Below are 18,278 nucleotides of genomic sequence, written 5' to 3'. Positions count from 1 at the left end.
TGTGGAATAATGGGAGATGAGCTAATGGATGGATGAGCTAATGTATTAAAGACTAAAGGTCATTGCACACTGAGTCCGAAATTTATATGCGTTTTTTCGGTTTTCTCACATTCGTCATCCTTTCCTATCAAAATGCTTTTTACGGATGAGAAAACGCAGAAAATCGAACCTGATCCGATTTATGACAGACGAAAGTTTCGGAGGCAGTGTGTAAACTACTCATATTTATCGTATAATTTGTATTTATTTTATGTCCAAAAAAATTCTGACAATGTGAAATTTCGTACTCAGTGAGCGATGACCTTTAAGGTCACTGTGGTACGAAGCAAAATGAGCGATTGCTAATGAAGGATGACCATGATACACAGCTTATGCATATGTAGGAAGAGCAGCACTGTTTTATCATAGATAAAACAAAAGTTCTGTTATAATGCTACTCTGTGCGTTCGCCACCTGTCTAATAAAATGCATAACATACAGGGTTTCTACAAAATAAAAACTTGAAAGTGGATGACATCATATCCTGGGGGGTGTTCCAAATAAGTCAGGCTTATTTCAGTTAGTCTGATTTATTGTCACTTGATTTGGCTCAAAATAAGTCAGACTAACTGAAATAAGCCTGACTTATTTGGTAAACTTGGTTTATGGAACACCCCCCAGGTGGCGCAATGACATGGTCCGTTACGCTAGTTAAAATTGCTTATTTCTTTCTAAACATTCTTCTAAACATTTGGGATAATGTAAGTAGGGTTGCACGGTATACCGGTACTACGGTAGTATCGCGATACTAAAGCTTACAAATACTCGCGGTGCCATTGCATTTTTGAAACGGTAGTATCGTCCATACGGTAGCACCTTAATATATGTTGTCTGCACGGCAGGAACACGGTTTAAAACGTTCATGCACGCCAGCAGAAACATTAAGTTGATTGCCAAAATGTCTTTCTGCTGTGCTTTGTGTAGTACAGGCTGTGTATACGCTTTATGTGCTATTCAGTGTTTCCCGACGCTTCAGTTCAGTTGAAATGAGCAGCTGCACGCGCACGTCGTTGTTCACGCTGCAGTTTCAGAAGAGAGGGCGTGATTCAGACCGTCTGATGTTATTTAAAAAATAGCAGCCCAAGAATCAATTATTAAACATGAAAATATTTTACTAGAAAGAATTTTCGTATTTTTATTTATTTGCCCACTTTAGAACAAGTGTAATAATTCGTTTCTGTAAACATCTTTGCAATCACGAATGCAATTCCATTCATTAACATGGTGGTTTTGCACTTGGTTCTTATCAATCATTATATATATATGTGTGTGTGTGTGTGTGTATTTTAACATTATAAATGAATACGTTTTAATATACAACCTGCTTACTTGGAAATTTTAAGATGGCAGCAAAAATGCTCGTGACAGTTCAGCAATATGACCCAAGCAAGATGTTTTTGTTTCGTTTCTGTGTTCGAATCTGAATTCGCGTTGGTTTGGGCGAATCACTGATTCACTAAGCCATTCATAAAAACGAGTCATTTGATTCACTCCTGAATGATTCAGACGTTTTGAAAGAATCGTTTGAATGATTCGATCATGAACATTGCTGCCACCTGGTAGCTGTTTTAAGTTTCCCATCACATTACATTCTTTTCCAACATATTTCTATATTCAGAGTTTTGTATTTAAAATATTAATCTTATAACATTATGTAATTATAAGTAGAGTCTAAATGTATAAATACCACATCTAAATGTCACTTCATGAAGCTTCTGTGCAATGCTCAGATGAGTTTTGTTTACATGATTTCATGGATAACAATAGCCAGTCATTCATTCACATTAATGAAGAGAAAAATCTTGCCTGTTTTCATTTACATCTTTTTATTTATGAATTTATTCATTTTGTAGAATTGAATTTTAAATTAACAGAATACTGCATGGTATCGTGATACTACTTGGTATTGTGATACTTCAGCTGGTATAGTATCGTAAGTCATTTTTATGGTATCGTGACAACCCTAAATGTAAGTACACAAGTCAGGAAATTATATAACACTGTTCTAGTGGTTTTTTAATAAAAAAAAATCTTACATATTCTGCATTTAATTAAGATATTAGCCTAATGTTTAATCTACCTGGCCAGAAATTATAAGAACAAACACGAATGTTGTCAAGATTCTTGCCCTGAAAATCCTGATTCAGTTTTTTGCACACTTTCCCTTGATTTGTTATAACGTTTGGTCCAGCTGATTAGTACAGCCCAAAACATGACAGTAATTGACCATTTTCAACAGCAATAATCATCAAAATATCTGAGTTTCGTTCAGTTCAGTGGCATTGTTTGCATTCAGTGCCACCAAAATGGCCGACTGATGACACGTTGTATAGCAAGAGTTTTCAATCTGGGGTCCAATGGACCATTTAAGGATATTTGAAAGAAAAAAAAAAAAAATGAACACTCGCTGAACTTGATGTGGTTACAGTTTTAGTCTGCATCTGTGGAATTGAGGAGATTAACAATAATTATTTTATTCCACTGGCAGTCATAGTTTTCAAACAGTATAAGTAAAAGATAAAGTTAAACTAAAACAATACATAAAGATCACTGCCTTAATTCTGTCACTGAGCTCTACAGGCAGTCATCTTGGTTTTTGCTCTGATATGCATTTTCAGCTGTTAGACCTTTTCTGAGAGGTGTGTGCCTTTCTAAATCATACTCATTCAAATGAATTTGCCACAGTTTAACTCCACTCGAAGTGTAGTAACATCTAAAAGCAAAATGAATGCTCCTGAGCTAAATTTCGAGTGTCCCAGAAAAGGGTACGAATACTTAGGCAACGGGATCTTTTCAGTTTTTTATTTTGAATAAATTTTCGCAAATGTTAAAAACCTATTTTTTGCTTTGCCATTATGGAGTAGGGAGTGTAGATTGATGTGGGGAAAAAAAGTAATTTAAAGTAGTTTAACATAAGGCAGCAACATAACAAAATGTGAAAAAATTAAGGGGTATGAATAATTTCGCAAGGCACTGTATTTTCCCGATTAAAACTACATTTCCCATAATCCTTTCAACCTAAACTGAAGCCTCCATACAGCTTGGGATCCTTTGGAAGGCAATACAGAGATGCAGATGCTATCCTACAGCTGGGAATAGCACAATGTTTGATAAACATCCCCCACAAATAACATATATGGACGGTCATATGTTAATATTGTCTTGGCTGTGATGTCAATATCAAGATGTGATTACATTTATTTATTAATGAGTCAGGCACAGTGCTTAAGGGCACAAAAAAAAGCCAAGAAGCAAACTCATAACATTGTAGGACTTTATTGTCCTTTAAAAGCTATTTTTGTGAATTTGAGCAACATTAATATATAAAATATTATATTTATTTATATAGGCATACATTTAAAAGTAATTAACAGGTTCGATATAGTGATGATAACTAGGTCAGATTTAAAACTGTCATCTCAAATGTTTTACCGTTAACTACGTTTCCCAAAATCCGTTTCACCTACACTCACTTCCTATTGAAACCGGAAGTTAACAGTGCAATGGGAAACATGAAGTGATAAGGAGCAAAGAGCCTTACAGTGTGCGGTTTCTGTATGCAAATTACACCTATTATCATCAGCCAACTTTTTTACGTGTAAAAAAAGTAAGCCGTTTTACTTACAGATTGCGGGTGTGGCGTCGGGTCAAATATAGTCGGCACTCTCCCTTCTTTCAGTAAGAGTTTACTTGCATAGCCTGCATTAAATTGTGACAAGTTCACAAACGAGTCCGGACTGAAATGCGCTGAACAGACTGTTAATGTGGGACTGAAACGATCAGGAACGTCGGTATAGAGAAACTTCAGCCATTCGTTTCTGATGCTGGGATCCTTTGGGAGGCTGTGCAGAGACACAGGCTCGATCCTACAACCTGGAAAGACACAGCGTTTGATGGATTTCCCCCACATCTAGAAATAAAAGACAATAATACTGCGTTCTTCTGATCCTCAGAAATAACATTAACCTTCTTATAGTTTCTCCATGACTGGGCAGGCCATAAATGTGGGCGATCATATGTTAATTAGCTCATGGCTGTGACGTCAATACCACGACAGTTTCTGGGTGACCTGTTTTGGCAGCTTAGTTTTCATAAATGGGGCTGCTAGGGTGACATGTTTTATTCATTTATTATTCAAAGAGCAATAACATGTTATCACAAACAAGAAAAGGAAAATATAGAAAGATAAATAACAAAAAAAGTTTCCAGGGGGAGGAAAGTATAAAAAACTTTAAAAGTTCTTAAGGTGAGACACTGCAGGTGAATAGGGTAAAAAAAAAATACAAATAGTTATCAGCTTACTTACCCGGTTAATTGATTACATCGATAATTGCAAGCATTTTTTCTATTACAGTTTTTCTAAAATGTTAGGTTTAAATATGCAAATGAGGCAATATTTAATGAAATGTGTGCTAATTTGCATACATTCTTAGTACAAAAATAAACACTGGATGAAGTTAGTTTCAAAATTCTTGTTTAATTTTATTTATTTTTTTGACATGTTAGAGTCAAATGTTTTTACAGAGAGGATTTTCGGCATCTCATTTTGTCACTCTATAATTAAGAAAAGATTTAGAACAGACAGAAAATAATGTATTTTTTTACCATTTTGGGGGGAATAAAATGTTGCATAAAATCAAGCAAATTATATATGAACAAATCCCTCTGTAAAAACCTTCAGAATATAGACAGGAATAAAAATTAAATGTTTGGTGTGTATAAGAGCTACTGAAGTGGAGATTTCTGGCTTTTTTTGAGAAAATGGCCTTTAAAAATATGGATTATAATTTAAATCTGTTGACATAAATAGATAAAGTGCTATAAAAGAAACACTTAACATTGTTTTTTGGGTGTTTTCTTTCCACTAGTCTGAAAAAAAAAAAAACTTTATGAAACACCAAAAAGCCCAAAATCTCAAACTTGACAGGTGCATGAAAAAAATAGTGTCTCCCCTTAAAGCTTTCTTATTCAGAGTCTCAAATACTGTCGATATAAATACATCTTTCAGTCAACATATCCATAAAAAAAAAATATTATTAAATTTACACTTATGAATGTGAAATGTGGTCAATAGAATAAGTAAGTTAATTAAGTAAAAGTACTGTTCCTCTTGGTCAGGATAGTCAGTATTAAAGCCAGAGACATTTTCCCATAAGATTGAACAAGGTCTTAAACACTGGATATTTTCGCTAATAAATTTTTGGATCTTACACCATATTGTAACTTGAGTATGTACAGTGCTAAAATAAGTAATAATAATAATAATAATTGAAATTTATTGCTTTTTCAATTTTTTGTAAATAATAATTTGCTTGATAAAATCTGTGAATGAGCTTATAAGTACTTCTTTAATTGTATTTCTAAGATGATATTTCTGTGGTAACAACCATACTTTTCTCCAGCAAATCAATTTTCCATTCAGTAAAGAGACCTAATCAGACAAAACATAAGGTACAGTAACAATTTCTCTTTGGAAAAGACTGAAACCGCAAGGGAAGTCTTGTTTTGTTGTAAAATTGTCTCTTTAAATCCTAAAATGTTTACCTTAGTTTCTGTGTTTGTAAAACTAAAGAGTTGTGTTTGGTGAGGCTGATGTATTTTTGTTTGAGAACTGACAATCAACTAATAAAGTTTAAACTCAATATAACTTGAACGACCTTCTCAGTTTATTACCGCATATAAAGTCTTAAATGTTATAGTTACGCTAATTGCAAAGCAGTTAGACGCTTCGCTTGTCCTTTCAGTTGAACTACATCTCCCATGATCCTGAAGCCGAAGCGTTCTTCCTGTTCAAAACAGGAAGTGCGGTTATAGTGTAAACATGAAGCGGTAAGGCAGCATTGGAAGGTGTTTTAATGTTTGATTTTAATCTGAAACTACTTGCATATTAAACTAAGACTGCATTCTGATATGGGGAGACGTATTTCTTCAGTTTCATATAAAAAGAGCTGATGTCTCGTGTTTATGAAGCTAATCACATCACCAGCTGATTACGATGTAGCTGTGAAGGTTTATCGATGAAGACAAACGCTCACATTTGCGCAATGTGGTTAAACGTGCCTGACGTTTTTTTTTTTCTACCTATATGTAATGATTTAATGTTGAATGTGACCCTGGACCACAAAACCAGTCTTAAGTAGCACAGGTATATTTGTAGCAATAGCCAAAAATACATTGTCTGGGTCAAAATTACAGATTTTTCTTTTATGCCAAAAATCATTAGGATATCAAGTAAAGATCATGTTCCATGAAGATGTTTTGTACATTTTCAACCGTGAATATAGCAAAACTTAAATGTTGATTAGCAATATGCATTGCTAAAAACTTAATTTGGGCAACTTTTCAGTTAATTTTCTCAATTTTTAATTTATTTATTAAACTTTTTTTGCACCCTTAGATTTCAGATATTTAAAAAGTTATATCTCGGCCAAATAGGGTCCTATCCTAATAAACCATACATCAATGGAAAGCTTATTTATTTAACTGGTGTATGATGATTCTCAGTTCTTAATTAAAATGACTGGTTTTGTATTGGACATTTACTATACCTTATGAACACAAGAGTGCAGTGATTGCAAGAAAACACCAGAAATTAGTATGATGTCTTTAATTAATGCTGGCTGGATAAATTAAATTGACAAAGAATTAACAAAAGCAAATGAAAATATGGATGCATTTGGGGAGGAAAGAATTTAAAGTTAATTGTATTTTGGATGAAAATGTGAAAAACAGATTTTATTTTATTTTTTTCCAGGATTACTCGTCATGCCTGCAATGATGTGCCCATCCCTGAAGAACAAGAAACAGAGGGCCAAAGACAACTACACAATCTGCTGCTACAGCAACTAGATACAGATGTAAACATTGACCGGTCAGTTAACTATTACCAAGAATTGTGATGGATTTTTAATTAATTTTTATCTGGTGCACACACATTTCAGTAAGTTGGTTTAGATCAGGGTTCCCCAAATCTTACCCTGGAGGTCCAATGCACAGCAGAGTTTAGCTCCAACCCTGATCACACTCACCTACCTGTTATTCTCTAATGATCCTGAAGACCTTGATTAGCATGCTCAGGTGTGTTTGATTAGGGTAAGAGCTAAACTCTGCAGGAAAATGGATCTCGAGGTCCAGATTTGATGATCCCTGGTTAGATGTTGGTGTGTGTTGGTTGTTGTATGAAATAATGGAATTATGTTTTTTATGTAAACTGGTTAATATTTGTTTATTAATATGTTTAAATAATTATTGTTTATTGTGCATACACAGTGTGTGCATAATTATTAGGCATGTTGATATTCTGGTCATATTTTTTTTACCAAGCACATTTTACCAATTCCAAGCCACATCAATCTTAATAACTATTATTTATTTTGTATGTAATCATTTATAAGTGATATATAATTGTCCATGAAGGCTGGAAGTGAAAAACTCCTTATATTCAGATGTGCGTAATTATTAGGCATGTTTTCTTTTACAGATACAATGAGTCAAATTTAACTCAGACTGAAAATTAAAAAAAAATATGAAATGCCCATGAGAAGGATGCAATTCTAATGCAATACTAGAATTTGCAAAGTTGAGGCATGACCATTGGACAGTGAAATGCTCACTGGGTCTGCATGGTCAAAAAAAAAACAGGTAGAGAAGAAAAGACACATGTAACTGCAAAAAAAAAAAAAATGAAGAATTAAGGTTAAGAATTAGGTTTGAAACAGTCAGGAACTATTTATTCTGCAGTGGCACTATTTTCCAGAACTGCAATACACCTGGAGTCTCCAGAAGTGGAATGTGTCAGGTTCTTTGCCTTTGCATGGGTAAAAAATCCTAAAAAATGATCCTCACTTTATAAGAGTAACATGCTGAAGTGTTGTAAAACACGTGAATACTGTTTTTGAATGACCAGCGTCACATTATCTTGTACCACTTGAAGAATTTATCTTCCAGAATCTGGCAGTACGTTTTGGGAGTTAATTTTTAGTCCGTCTTTGCCAGACAGACTTTTTTAGGATAGGAGATAGACTAAAAATGAACTCCTAAAACTATATAACTGTACATTTAAAATGTATTTTATTCCTGTGATCAAAGCAACATTACTCCAGTCTACAGTGTTACATGATTCTTCAGAAATCATTCTAATATGCTGATTGGCTAAGGACTCAGCTGTTCAGATTGAGTTGGGCAGGTCATTCCACCAAGAAGGGTACATTTAATGTAAAAGTCTGTGAAAGTGATTTTGTGTCTCTTTGGTATGGCACAATAATGCGCCGCTCACTTGCAGAACGCAAGCTTCTAGAGAGCACATAAGTCTGAAGTAATGAGCCAGTGGTGGTTTTGTAGGCAAACATTAATGCCTTGAATTCTGTGCTGGCAGCTATTGGTAGCCAGTGCAAATTGACGACGAGAGGTGTGACGTGCATTCTTTTCGGCTCATTAAAAATTAATCTTGCAGCTGCAGTCTGGATTACTTGTAAAGGTTTGATAGAACTGGCTAGAAGACCTGCCAAAAGAGTGTTGCAATAGTCCAGCCTGAACAGAACAAGAGATTGAACATTGAGTTGTGAAGCATGTTCCAAAAGAAAGGGCCTGATCTTCCTGATGTTCAATAAAGCAGATCTGCAGGACCGGGCAGTTTTAGAAATGTGGTCTGAGAAAGTCAGATGATCATTAATTACAACTCCAAAGTTTCTGGCTGTTTTTGAAGGAGTTATGGTTGATGTGCCTAACTTTTATTTAGCAAGGATGCTTTAAATTGATCAAAAGTGATGATAAAGACTTTTACAATGTTACAAAAGATTTCTGTTTTAGATAAATGTCTTTTAATCATAGAAATTATTGTTTTTTTTTTGAGCAGCAAAACAGAATATTAGAATGATTTCTGAAGGATAATGTGACTGGAGTAATGAATAAATGGTCAAATAAATAAATACATTTTACTGTTTTTGCCGTACTTTGGATCAAATAAATGCAGGCTTGGTGAGTAAAAGACACTTTAAAAAAAAAAAAAAAACATTAAAAGCCATACTGTTCAAGTGTATATATTCACATATTTTCGTATTTATTTGTCATAGGTGTGTCGCTAAGAAGAAATGCTTTGCTCCAGCAGCAGTATACAAGCCTTTTGGGGAACAGGCAGCTGGTGTGAGGAGTCTGTCCCAGTTCCAGGCCTTGCAGGATGGGGATCAGGAACTGGCCGCTTTGAGAGAGCTGGGTCTTACAGATGCTGAAATAGAGCTGTGGAGATGCAGGGATCAACCAGAAAGCTCTTTGAAGGTCTGATCACACTTATCTTAATTTGGATCTTAAAGGACTAGTTCACTTCCAGAACAAAAATGTCTTTCTTCTACAGTCAAAGAGAAATTATGGTTTTTGAGGAAAACATTTCAGGATTTCTCTCCATATAATGGATATGTATGGTGCCCCCAAGTTTGAACTTCCAAAATGCAGTTAAAACTCAGCTTCAGAGGGCTTTAAATGATCCCAGCTGAGGAAGAAGGGACTTATCTAGCGAAACGATCATTTTTTTTTTTTAACAAATTGACAGTTTATATACTTTTAACATCAAATGCTCGTCTTGTTTCGTCTCTGCAAAACGCTCACATAGTCGGTGTGATTCGTGTCTATACAGTTAGGATATGTCAAAAAACTCCCATCTCGTTTTCTTCCCCAACTTCAAAATCATCCTACATTGCTGCAAAAGTACCGACCTAGTGTTCACAAAGTAAACATACAAACAAGATCAAACGCCCTTTACAAAAAAAGGTAAAACAGCGATGTAGAAGTTAAAGACGAAAAATAGATGGGAGTTTTTCGATTGTCAATTTGTTTTGAAAATTGATAAGACCCTTCTTCCTTGACTGAGATCATTTAGAGCCCTTTGAAACTGCATTTAAACTGCATTTTGGAAGTTCAAACTTGGGGGTACCATACATATCCACTATATGGAGAGAAATCCTGAAATGTTTTCCTCCAAAAGCATAATTTCTTCACGACTGAAGAAAGAAAGACATGAACATCTTGGATGACAAGGGGGTGAGTACATTATCTGTACATTTTTGTTCTGAAAGTTGACTACTCCTTTAAGTTTAGCATGACATATTCTAAATGTAAATGAGGTTTTGAATGAAGGATTGTGAATTACGAAGGGTTGAGAATGTCATCTGTAAGTCACTCAATGCAATATGACCCAATTTGTAATTTTCTCAGGACAGAGGGGTTTGTGTGGCACCTGAGGTGAGGAATGAGCGCCTGCAGGGCATCCGGGATAAAATGGCAGCACATGCGGAGCTGCTGTCCCGTCCTCAGCGTTTCTCAAACAGTCGGCCACTTTCCCGTAGGGAGATGGAAATTGAAAAGGCTATTTTTCAAGGCAGCGACCGCTGCAGCTTCCTCACTGCCCTTTACCATAGAGGTTAAGAGAATACTGTAATTCTAGGTAATTTTCCCTTTAGGCACTTTTCGTTCCTGTTTGAAACTTTGATGGCTTTTCTACCCACAGATGAAGAGTCACCAGTTTGCCAGCAGGGGGCGACATCCACCAACGCAATGGACCATTTCTGTAAAGACTTTCTTGAAGACCAGAACAAAAACAAAGATTGCTTGCCTCAACCAAAAATTGATACTTATATCCAGTGCAAATCACCAAGCTCTAAAACAGACCAATCGCAGACTCCAACAGTCCATGACTCCAGCCAAACCTCAGAACCAAGCTCTGTGTCAGACACTGCCAGCCAACCACAGTCTCAAGAAAAAAGTGTTATACCTATGAAAGTGACATTAAGCCAGTCCATCGGCACACTAAGTGCAGCTGCTGCCCAAGGGCATGATGGGCCTGTTACAGTAAGTGGAAGGATAGAGGAAATTTCAGATGAAGAGATCAAGAACAATCGGGAGACAGAAGAGGGCATACGGAATATTCCTCGATTTAAGAACTACCAGAGAGGAACGCCGTCTAATGTAAGTGTGGACAACAGCAACATAACTGCTTTAGGAATGCTACAAAATAAATAATGCATTAGTAAGATATCTTTATAATATAATACACTAATTAGAAGTTGGGTTATATTATATTGTGTCGTGCCTTATTATACATAAACTATTCTTCTCGTTTATTTGATCAAAAATACAGTTAAACAGTCATATTGTGAAATATTGTTAAAGTTTAAAATAACTTTTCTATTTTAAAATGTGCTTTATTTCTGTGATGCAAAGCCTTTTCAGCATCATTCCTCCAGTGTTCAGTGTCACATGATCCTTCAGAAATCATTCTAATATGCTGATTTGGTGCTCAAGAAAAAATTCTTATGTTGAAAGCTGCCTAATATTTTGTAGAAACTACATTTCTTTTCTTTTCTTTTCATTTTTCCAAATTCTTTAAAGAACTGAAAGTTTAAAGGGTTATGAAACCCCAGGCAACTTTTTCTGAGATTTTAGCAGAAGTGTTTGTGTTGCACATCATAGAAAGCAACGTTGGCATCTGCTAATATTAATTGTTAGAGATAACTGGTTAATTTTGAGCTTTTTTGCGCTATTTTCATCTTCCGGGTTTAAAATCTACATTGTCCTGACGTCAGCTTTTGTGACGTGGCGATGGACTATAGTACATCGATGACGCGTCGGTGTCTCGTAAATATCCATGTCGCTGCGTGTTCTTATCCTATGCGAAGTCGATTCGCTTAATTATCCACGACAGCGCTTGCTGATTTGCTGTGGCAGGCGCTTCAGTCTCAGTCTATGAGATCGCCCAGAGCCGTTTGTTTCTCTATGGCTCTGAGATCGCTTACATTAACTGAGAGGAACGTTCATGAGTGAAGGAGTCCGGCACACACGATTCATTCACAAAGTAAGTGTAAGCGGTTTTTCTTTGACGCAACCCATCAAAAGGCTTATATAAACGCGCCAAAATAAGCCTTAACAGTTATTAGTGGTTCAACAGTGTGTTCATATATAGGTTTTCGATGCATAGTGCAAAAGAATGCACATTTATTTGTGTTTTAAACTCGTGGGGAGCGAAATGAAACTGTCTGAACCCAAAGTTGTCTGTGTGGTCTCTCTCCCCGATCTCCCCTCTACTCCACGCAGCGCTGTGAGCGCGCCACGCCCACTTCTGCAGCATTTTTCAAAACTGTGGTGAGAGTAGCCAGTGCTGAAACAGGGGGGTTTCGTAACCCTTTAAAAGAACAGTATTTCTTATTGGACCAAATTTTTGAATGGTCATACAGTTGAGGTCAAAAGTTAATTATTTTACCAAAATAAGAGCGATTATACAAAATGCATGTTGTTTTTTATTTAGTACTGACCTGAATAAGATATTTCACATGAAAGACATTTACATATTTACACATTTACAAGAGAAAATAATAGTTGAATTTATAAAAATTACCCGGTTCAAAAGTTTACACCCCCTTGATTGTTAATACTGTGTTGTTACCTGAATGATCCACAGCTGTGGTTTTTTTGTTTTGTTTTTTTGTTTAGTGATAGTTGTTTATGAGTCTTTTGTTTGTCCTGAACAGTGAAACTGAAAAATCCTTCAGGTCTCACAAATTCTTTGGTTTTTCAGCATTTTGGTGTATTTGAACTCATATGCAACTTTTACAGAAGGTTCAAACGCTCACTGATGCTCCAGAGCACAATGTAAGAGACAGGGGTGTAAACTTAAAAAAAAAATCAAGATGTGTATATTTTTCTTATTTTGTTAATTTAGTACTGTAACAAAATAAGTTACATTTAAGTTACATTCCCTGATCTTCAAATATAAAAAGTTCTCAAGCCCCGCCTCTTAATGCAGTGTGTTTCCTTTTCCTTTTGTTATGAGTGCCTCAGATGTCCTTCGAAAAAGAACAAAGAGTTTGTGGGACTAAAGGATTTTTCTGAAGAACAGCAGGCAGTTTAACTGTTCAGGACAAACAAGGAACTCATGAACAACTATCACTAAACAAAAAAAAACACAGCTCTGGATAATTCAAGTAACAACACAGTATTAAAAATCAAGTGTATGTAAACTTTTGAAAGGGGTAATTTTTATAAATTCAACTATTACTTTTTGTAGACAATATGTAAACGTCTTTTATGTGAAATATCTTATTCAGGTCAGTACTAAATAAAAAATGACAAGCATTTTGTATGATCGTTCTTATTTTAGTAAAATAATTAACATTTTGCAGATTCTGCAAGGTGTATGCACATTTTTGACCCATAACTGTTAAGATGCTGTGAAGATACTTCAGACATCAGAATACATTTCTCTCTCTCTCTCTTGTGTTTGTAGGTCCTGTGTGTGAAGAACATGAGTCCACGAGCATCACTGGCTCAGCTAGTTTCTCTCTTTTCGAGGTTTCAGAAAGACGACACACAGCCCATTCTATACCGATTGCTGACTGGCCGACTCAAGGGCCAAGCTTTCATTACATTTCCTGGTAAGATAAAGGCTTTACAAAAGTTATACATTATTATCCCCCATAACAAACCACCATACAGGGCTTAAAGGGATAGTTCATCCAAAAATGAAAATTGGATGTTTATCTGCTTACCAGAAGGGTATCCAAGATGTAGGTGACTTTGTTTCTTCAGTAGAACACAAACAAAGATTTTTAACTCAAACCGTTGCAGTCTGTCAGTCATATAATAGCAGTCAATGGACACCAAATGTTTAAGAGTAAAAAAAAATACACAAACAAAACCAAATTAAACCCTGCGGCTCGTGACGATACTTTGAGGTCTTGAGAGACAAAGCGATCGGTCTGTGCAAGAAACTGAACAGTATTTATATCATTATTTACCTCTGATCCGACGAAACGTTCAGCTGCATGGAGCCCGTTCACAACGCTCGATGCGTCAACGTGCTTTGGCAATGTAGTCGGTGAAAAGTCAACACTCCTAGGTGAGTTCGCACAAGGAAACGTAATCTTTTAGTTCATAATCGGTTGCCAGAATCAGGATAAGCACAAGTAATTACCACTTTGAGAGGCCAATATACAGACAGATCACTTGCGCGCATGCATCTACTATGGCAGATCACATTGTCGTGTCACATGCCGGTTGTTGTGAACGCACTCAGGACAGTTGAACGTTGCTATGAATTACAGGTAAATAATGATATAAATACTGTTCAGTTTTTTGCACAGACCGATCATTTTGTATCTTAACACCTCAATGTATCGTCACGTTTAATTTGGTTTTGTCTATGTATGTTTTTTTTTATTCTTAAAGATTTGGTAACCATTGACTGCCATTATATGACTGACAGACTGCAACGGTTTGAGTTAAAAATCTTTGTTTGTGTTCTACTGAAGAAACAAAGTCACCTACATCTTGGATGCCCTGGGGGTAAGCAGATAAACATCCAATTTACATTTTTGGGTGAACTATCCCTTTAAATTCACTTTGTGAATTTAGTGTTATATAATATAACAGGGGTCCTTAAAATAGCAGGTTGTTGTCCAGTTCTGGACCCTGGCTTGGTTATTGCTAGCACCATTTTTACCATTTCTACAGTTTAAAGTGAATAACACATCAAAACAACAGATCTGTACACACCACAATCCTATTTGTTTTTTTATCTAGAGCCAAACGTGCTTCATTAAAGAGAATGAAAATTCTGTCATTAATTTCTCACCCTCATGTCGTTCCAAACCTATAAGACCTTAATTCATCTTCGGAACACACATTGTGACCCTGGACCACAAAACCAGTCTTAGGTCGCTGGGGTATATTTGTAGCAATAGCCAAAAATACATTGCATGGGTCAAAATTATTGATTTTTCTTTTATGCTAAAAATCATTAGGAAATTAAGTAAAGATCATGTTCCATGAAGATTTTTTGTAAAATTCCTACTGTAAATGTATCAAAATGTAATTTTTGATTAGTAATATGCATTGTTAAGAACCTAATTTGGACAACTTTAAAGGTGATTTTCTCAGGATTTAGATTTTTTTGCACCCTCAGATTTCAGATTTTCAAATAGATGTATCTCGGCCAAATAGTGTCCTATTCTAACAAACCATACATCAATAGAAAGCTTATTTACTGAGCTTTCATATTATATATACATCTCAGTTTTGTAAAATTTAACCTTATGACTGGTTTTGTGGTCCAGGGTCACAAATAAGATAGCTGTCTATTCTGGGTCAGAAAGGTCTTGGTCTAATTTGTGTTCCAAAGATGAATGAAGGTCTTACAGGTTTGGAACAACATGAGGGTGAATAATGACAGAATTTTCATTCTTGAACGAAGTATCCCTTTAAAACCCTTTCTGCTCCAAGCACATTGCTTCTCTTTGCAGTAAAGTGCTACTAGAGCTACAGTTGACACAGTTATTTTAACAAAAGTTGCAGAAACACAGTGAGCACCAAAATAGATTGATACTTGTGCTCAGACACTCCAGAAAGCAAGTATGCAACAAATACAGTTATTTCTATGTCACACATACGACTTTTTCTTTTACAAAGTACTGCGGCTGCCCAAATAGTAATTTCTATCTTTTCCAAAAAAAAGTATTGTCCAGGGCTCAATTAAGAGGGCACTTAAATACCGCTGTTATATAACTGGATTTACTTCCTTTTTGTGTTTCACAGACATCAAAAGTGCCCAAGCAGCTCTAGACTTGTTAAATGGCTACAAGTTGCTTGAAAAGCCACTGATCATTGAGTTTGGCAGAGAGAGAAGTAAAGAAGCAGATGCACAGACTGATGAACCCTCTGTAGCTCCCAAAACCCCGAACCATCCTGCAACGAGAAACCTGCCTAACTGTATTTAATAGGCATTTAATATTTGTAAATATTTTTTAAATAAAAAAAACATTGTAAATGATTGATTTTTATATGCTATTTATTTGCTAATAAAGTCACGTGAATCTCTTAACAGTCTTGTTCTCAAAACAAGCCTCATAAGGTAAATGTAATTCTACTGTTCACCAACAGATGTCAGCATTTCTCCATTACTTAGTAGAAGACGGCAAACACGCTGTCTACTTTAACAAACTTGATGGGAAAACATTAGTATTACAAACATAATTATTCTAAAATATATTCCAAGATGATTCTACAATCACAAGCAACAGCTGCTGTAATCGTTCACCTCTGATATTCTAAAATGTATACAAGGTTGTGATCGAAGTCAATGAACCCTACATGTCCAAAAGAGCCAATTACATTTCAGTGTGATGTTTGCTACTCTCTCTTTCCCACAGTTCAAATCAAGTTAAAATCAATGCAGTCGAGTTTCAACTGAAGTGCTTCAAGTGCCTTTACTGTAAATCATTTGTTTAAATGATAGCATCGCCTCAACATAATCAAGTTACACAACATATTGTTTTGAATGTGTGATTGCCAGAACAAAATGTCTATATATGAGGACATTTTGGAGGTCTTATTAAAGCAAAAATAACAAATATGCACTGTTTTCATTAATATAACAAATACTTTAGTAGAAATAGCAGGGGCTGCCCTAATCATGCAAATTTAAAAAAGAATCATTAAATGATAAAAAAAAGCACTATACTCTTTTATCTCTCTTTACACATTCATAAAAAGCAATCCCCAAAGTCCATTTCATGCTTAATGAATAGATTGGTTCTTATAGTTCCCTCTTCCTATTTTCTATCATAGTGTACTTTAGTAGAAAAAAAAATACAAACCAGTATAAATGCAGTATTTAAAAAGTATTAATTATTAGCTATTACTTGAAAATAATTTTGTCGTAACAGTTTTCATTCTGAAATTGGTAGTAAATTTCACAATTAATTACAAAAAAATAGCAAGTAATACATTATTTATACATTTTTTATGTAGAAAGACAGAAGTTGTATTTTCTTGAAAAAAACAAAGAATTATTAATTACTTATAAATAAAAACCCTCTGTATGTATACTGAAAAAAAAATTAAAAAAATATATATATATATATATATATATATAATTTAGAAAATATTAATTGTAACAATATACTTCCAGTTAAAAGTTTTGGCACAGTAAGATTTTGTAGTTTTTTTTTTTTTTTTTAAGTAGTCATCTGCTCACCAAGCCTGCATTTATTTCATCCAAAATACAGCAAAAGCAGTAATATTGTGAAATATTTTTGCTATTTGAAATAACTGCTTTTTATTTAAATATATTTGAAATTTTATTCCTGTGATCAAAGCTAAATTTTCAGCGTCATTACTCCAGTCTTCAGTGCAGTGTTGTTTTCGTCAACGATGGCGATGACGACATCATTTCGTTGACGCCACTTTTTTTCATGACGATAACGAGACGATGACGAGATAAAAATGGCTCGTTGATGACTAAAACATGACAAGACGTGTGTGAGTTTTCGTTGACGAGACGAGAATAGACGAAAATGTTAGTGGGTGGTCTGTCAGACGTTTAAAATGCATGACATTTCTGCTTATTGTGCATGCCGATCAAAACCTAAAACGTATCTGCCGCTATGGCAAGCCGTTTTAGCATTAAATACTCTTTGCCATACTAGTATGGCAAGCCGTTTTAGCATTCCATCCTTGTTTGTCTTTTATGTTTTAAAACATTCCTTCATTATTGTAATTATTGGTGAAAATAGTCGATCCGGAAGCTCACATTGTGTTGAACTATAGATCTGCTATTTTCAGAACTTAAAAGTGACACTACCCAACAGCAAAATACTTACTGACCTACATTAATTTGTTAAAAGACTACTTTTTCCTCTTTTTTGACTAAAACTAGACTAAAACCTTTTTGACTTTTCGTCGACTAAAATTGGACTAAAACTATCACATATAGAAGTGACTAAAATTTGACTAAAACTAATAAGCATTTTAGTCCAAAAGACAGGTGCGTTCACACCGGACGCGAATGAAGCGGCAAGCGCGAGTGATTTACATGTTAAGTCAATGCAAAGACGCGAATAGCCATCCAGCGGCGCGAATGAGGCGGCGCGAAACACGCGAATGGCGCGGCGCGCATTGAGCGTTTCAAGCGATTGCCGCGCGAAACGCGCGAGTTCAAAAATCTGAACTTTGGCGAAAATCCGCGCCGCGTTAACCAATCAGGAGCTTGCTCTAGTAGTGACGGAGGCAGAAATCCGAAACAACAATGGCGGACAAAATCACCGTTGCTGTCTGTGGTTCCTCGGAGCTGTACGATACATCTTTGGACTTTTGTAGAAACAGGAATAAAAGGGATCTTGCTAGGAATAAAGTGAGTGAAGAGGTCGGACAATCTGGTTAGTTTTAAAAAACGCTCTTTACTCAATTTGACCTACATA

General features: G+C 35.4%; 1 protein-coding gene across 1 annotated transcript; it reads left to right on the top strand.

Moving 5' to 3' along the window:
* Window positions 1-5,848: 5,848 nt before the first annotated feature.
* rbm41 (RNA binding motif protein 41) lies at window positions 5,849-15,889 on the top strand. The gene is made up of 7 exons (XM_073824950.1): window positions 5,849-5,868; window positions 6,794-6,910; window positions 9,111-9,312; window positions 10,246-10,450; window positions 10,538-10,995; window positions 13,310-13,457; window positions 15,616-15,889. Exons 1-7 carry the CDS (start codon window positions 5,861-5,863, stop codon window positions 15,795-15,797), a joined length of 1,320 nt encoding a protein of 439 aa, XP_073681051.1. The 5' UTR covers window positions 5,849-5,860; the 3' UTR covers window positions 15,798-15,889.
* The last annotated feature ends 2,389 nt before the right edge of the window (window positions 15,890-18,278 follow it).

Source organism: Garra rufa, chromosome 19 (assembly GCF_049309525.1).
Source record: "Garra rufa chromosome 19, GarRuf1.0, whole genome shotgun sequence".
NCBI classification, from domain to species: domain Eukaryota; kingdom Metazoa; phylum Chordata; class Actinopteri; order Cypriniformes; family Cyprinidae; genus Garra; species Garra rufa.
Note: the sequence above shows the minus strand (reverse complement) of the source record. Positions and strands in the feature narration are given on the sequence as shown.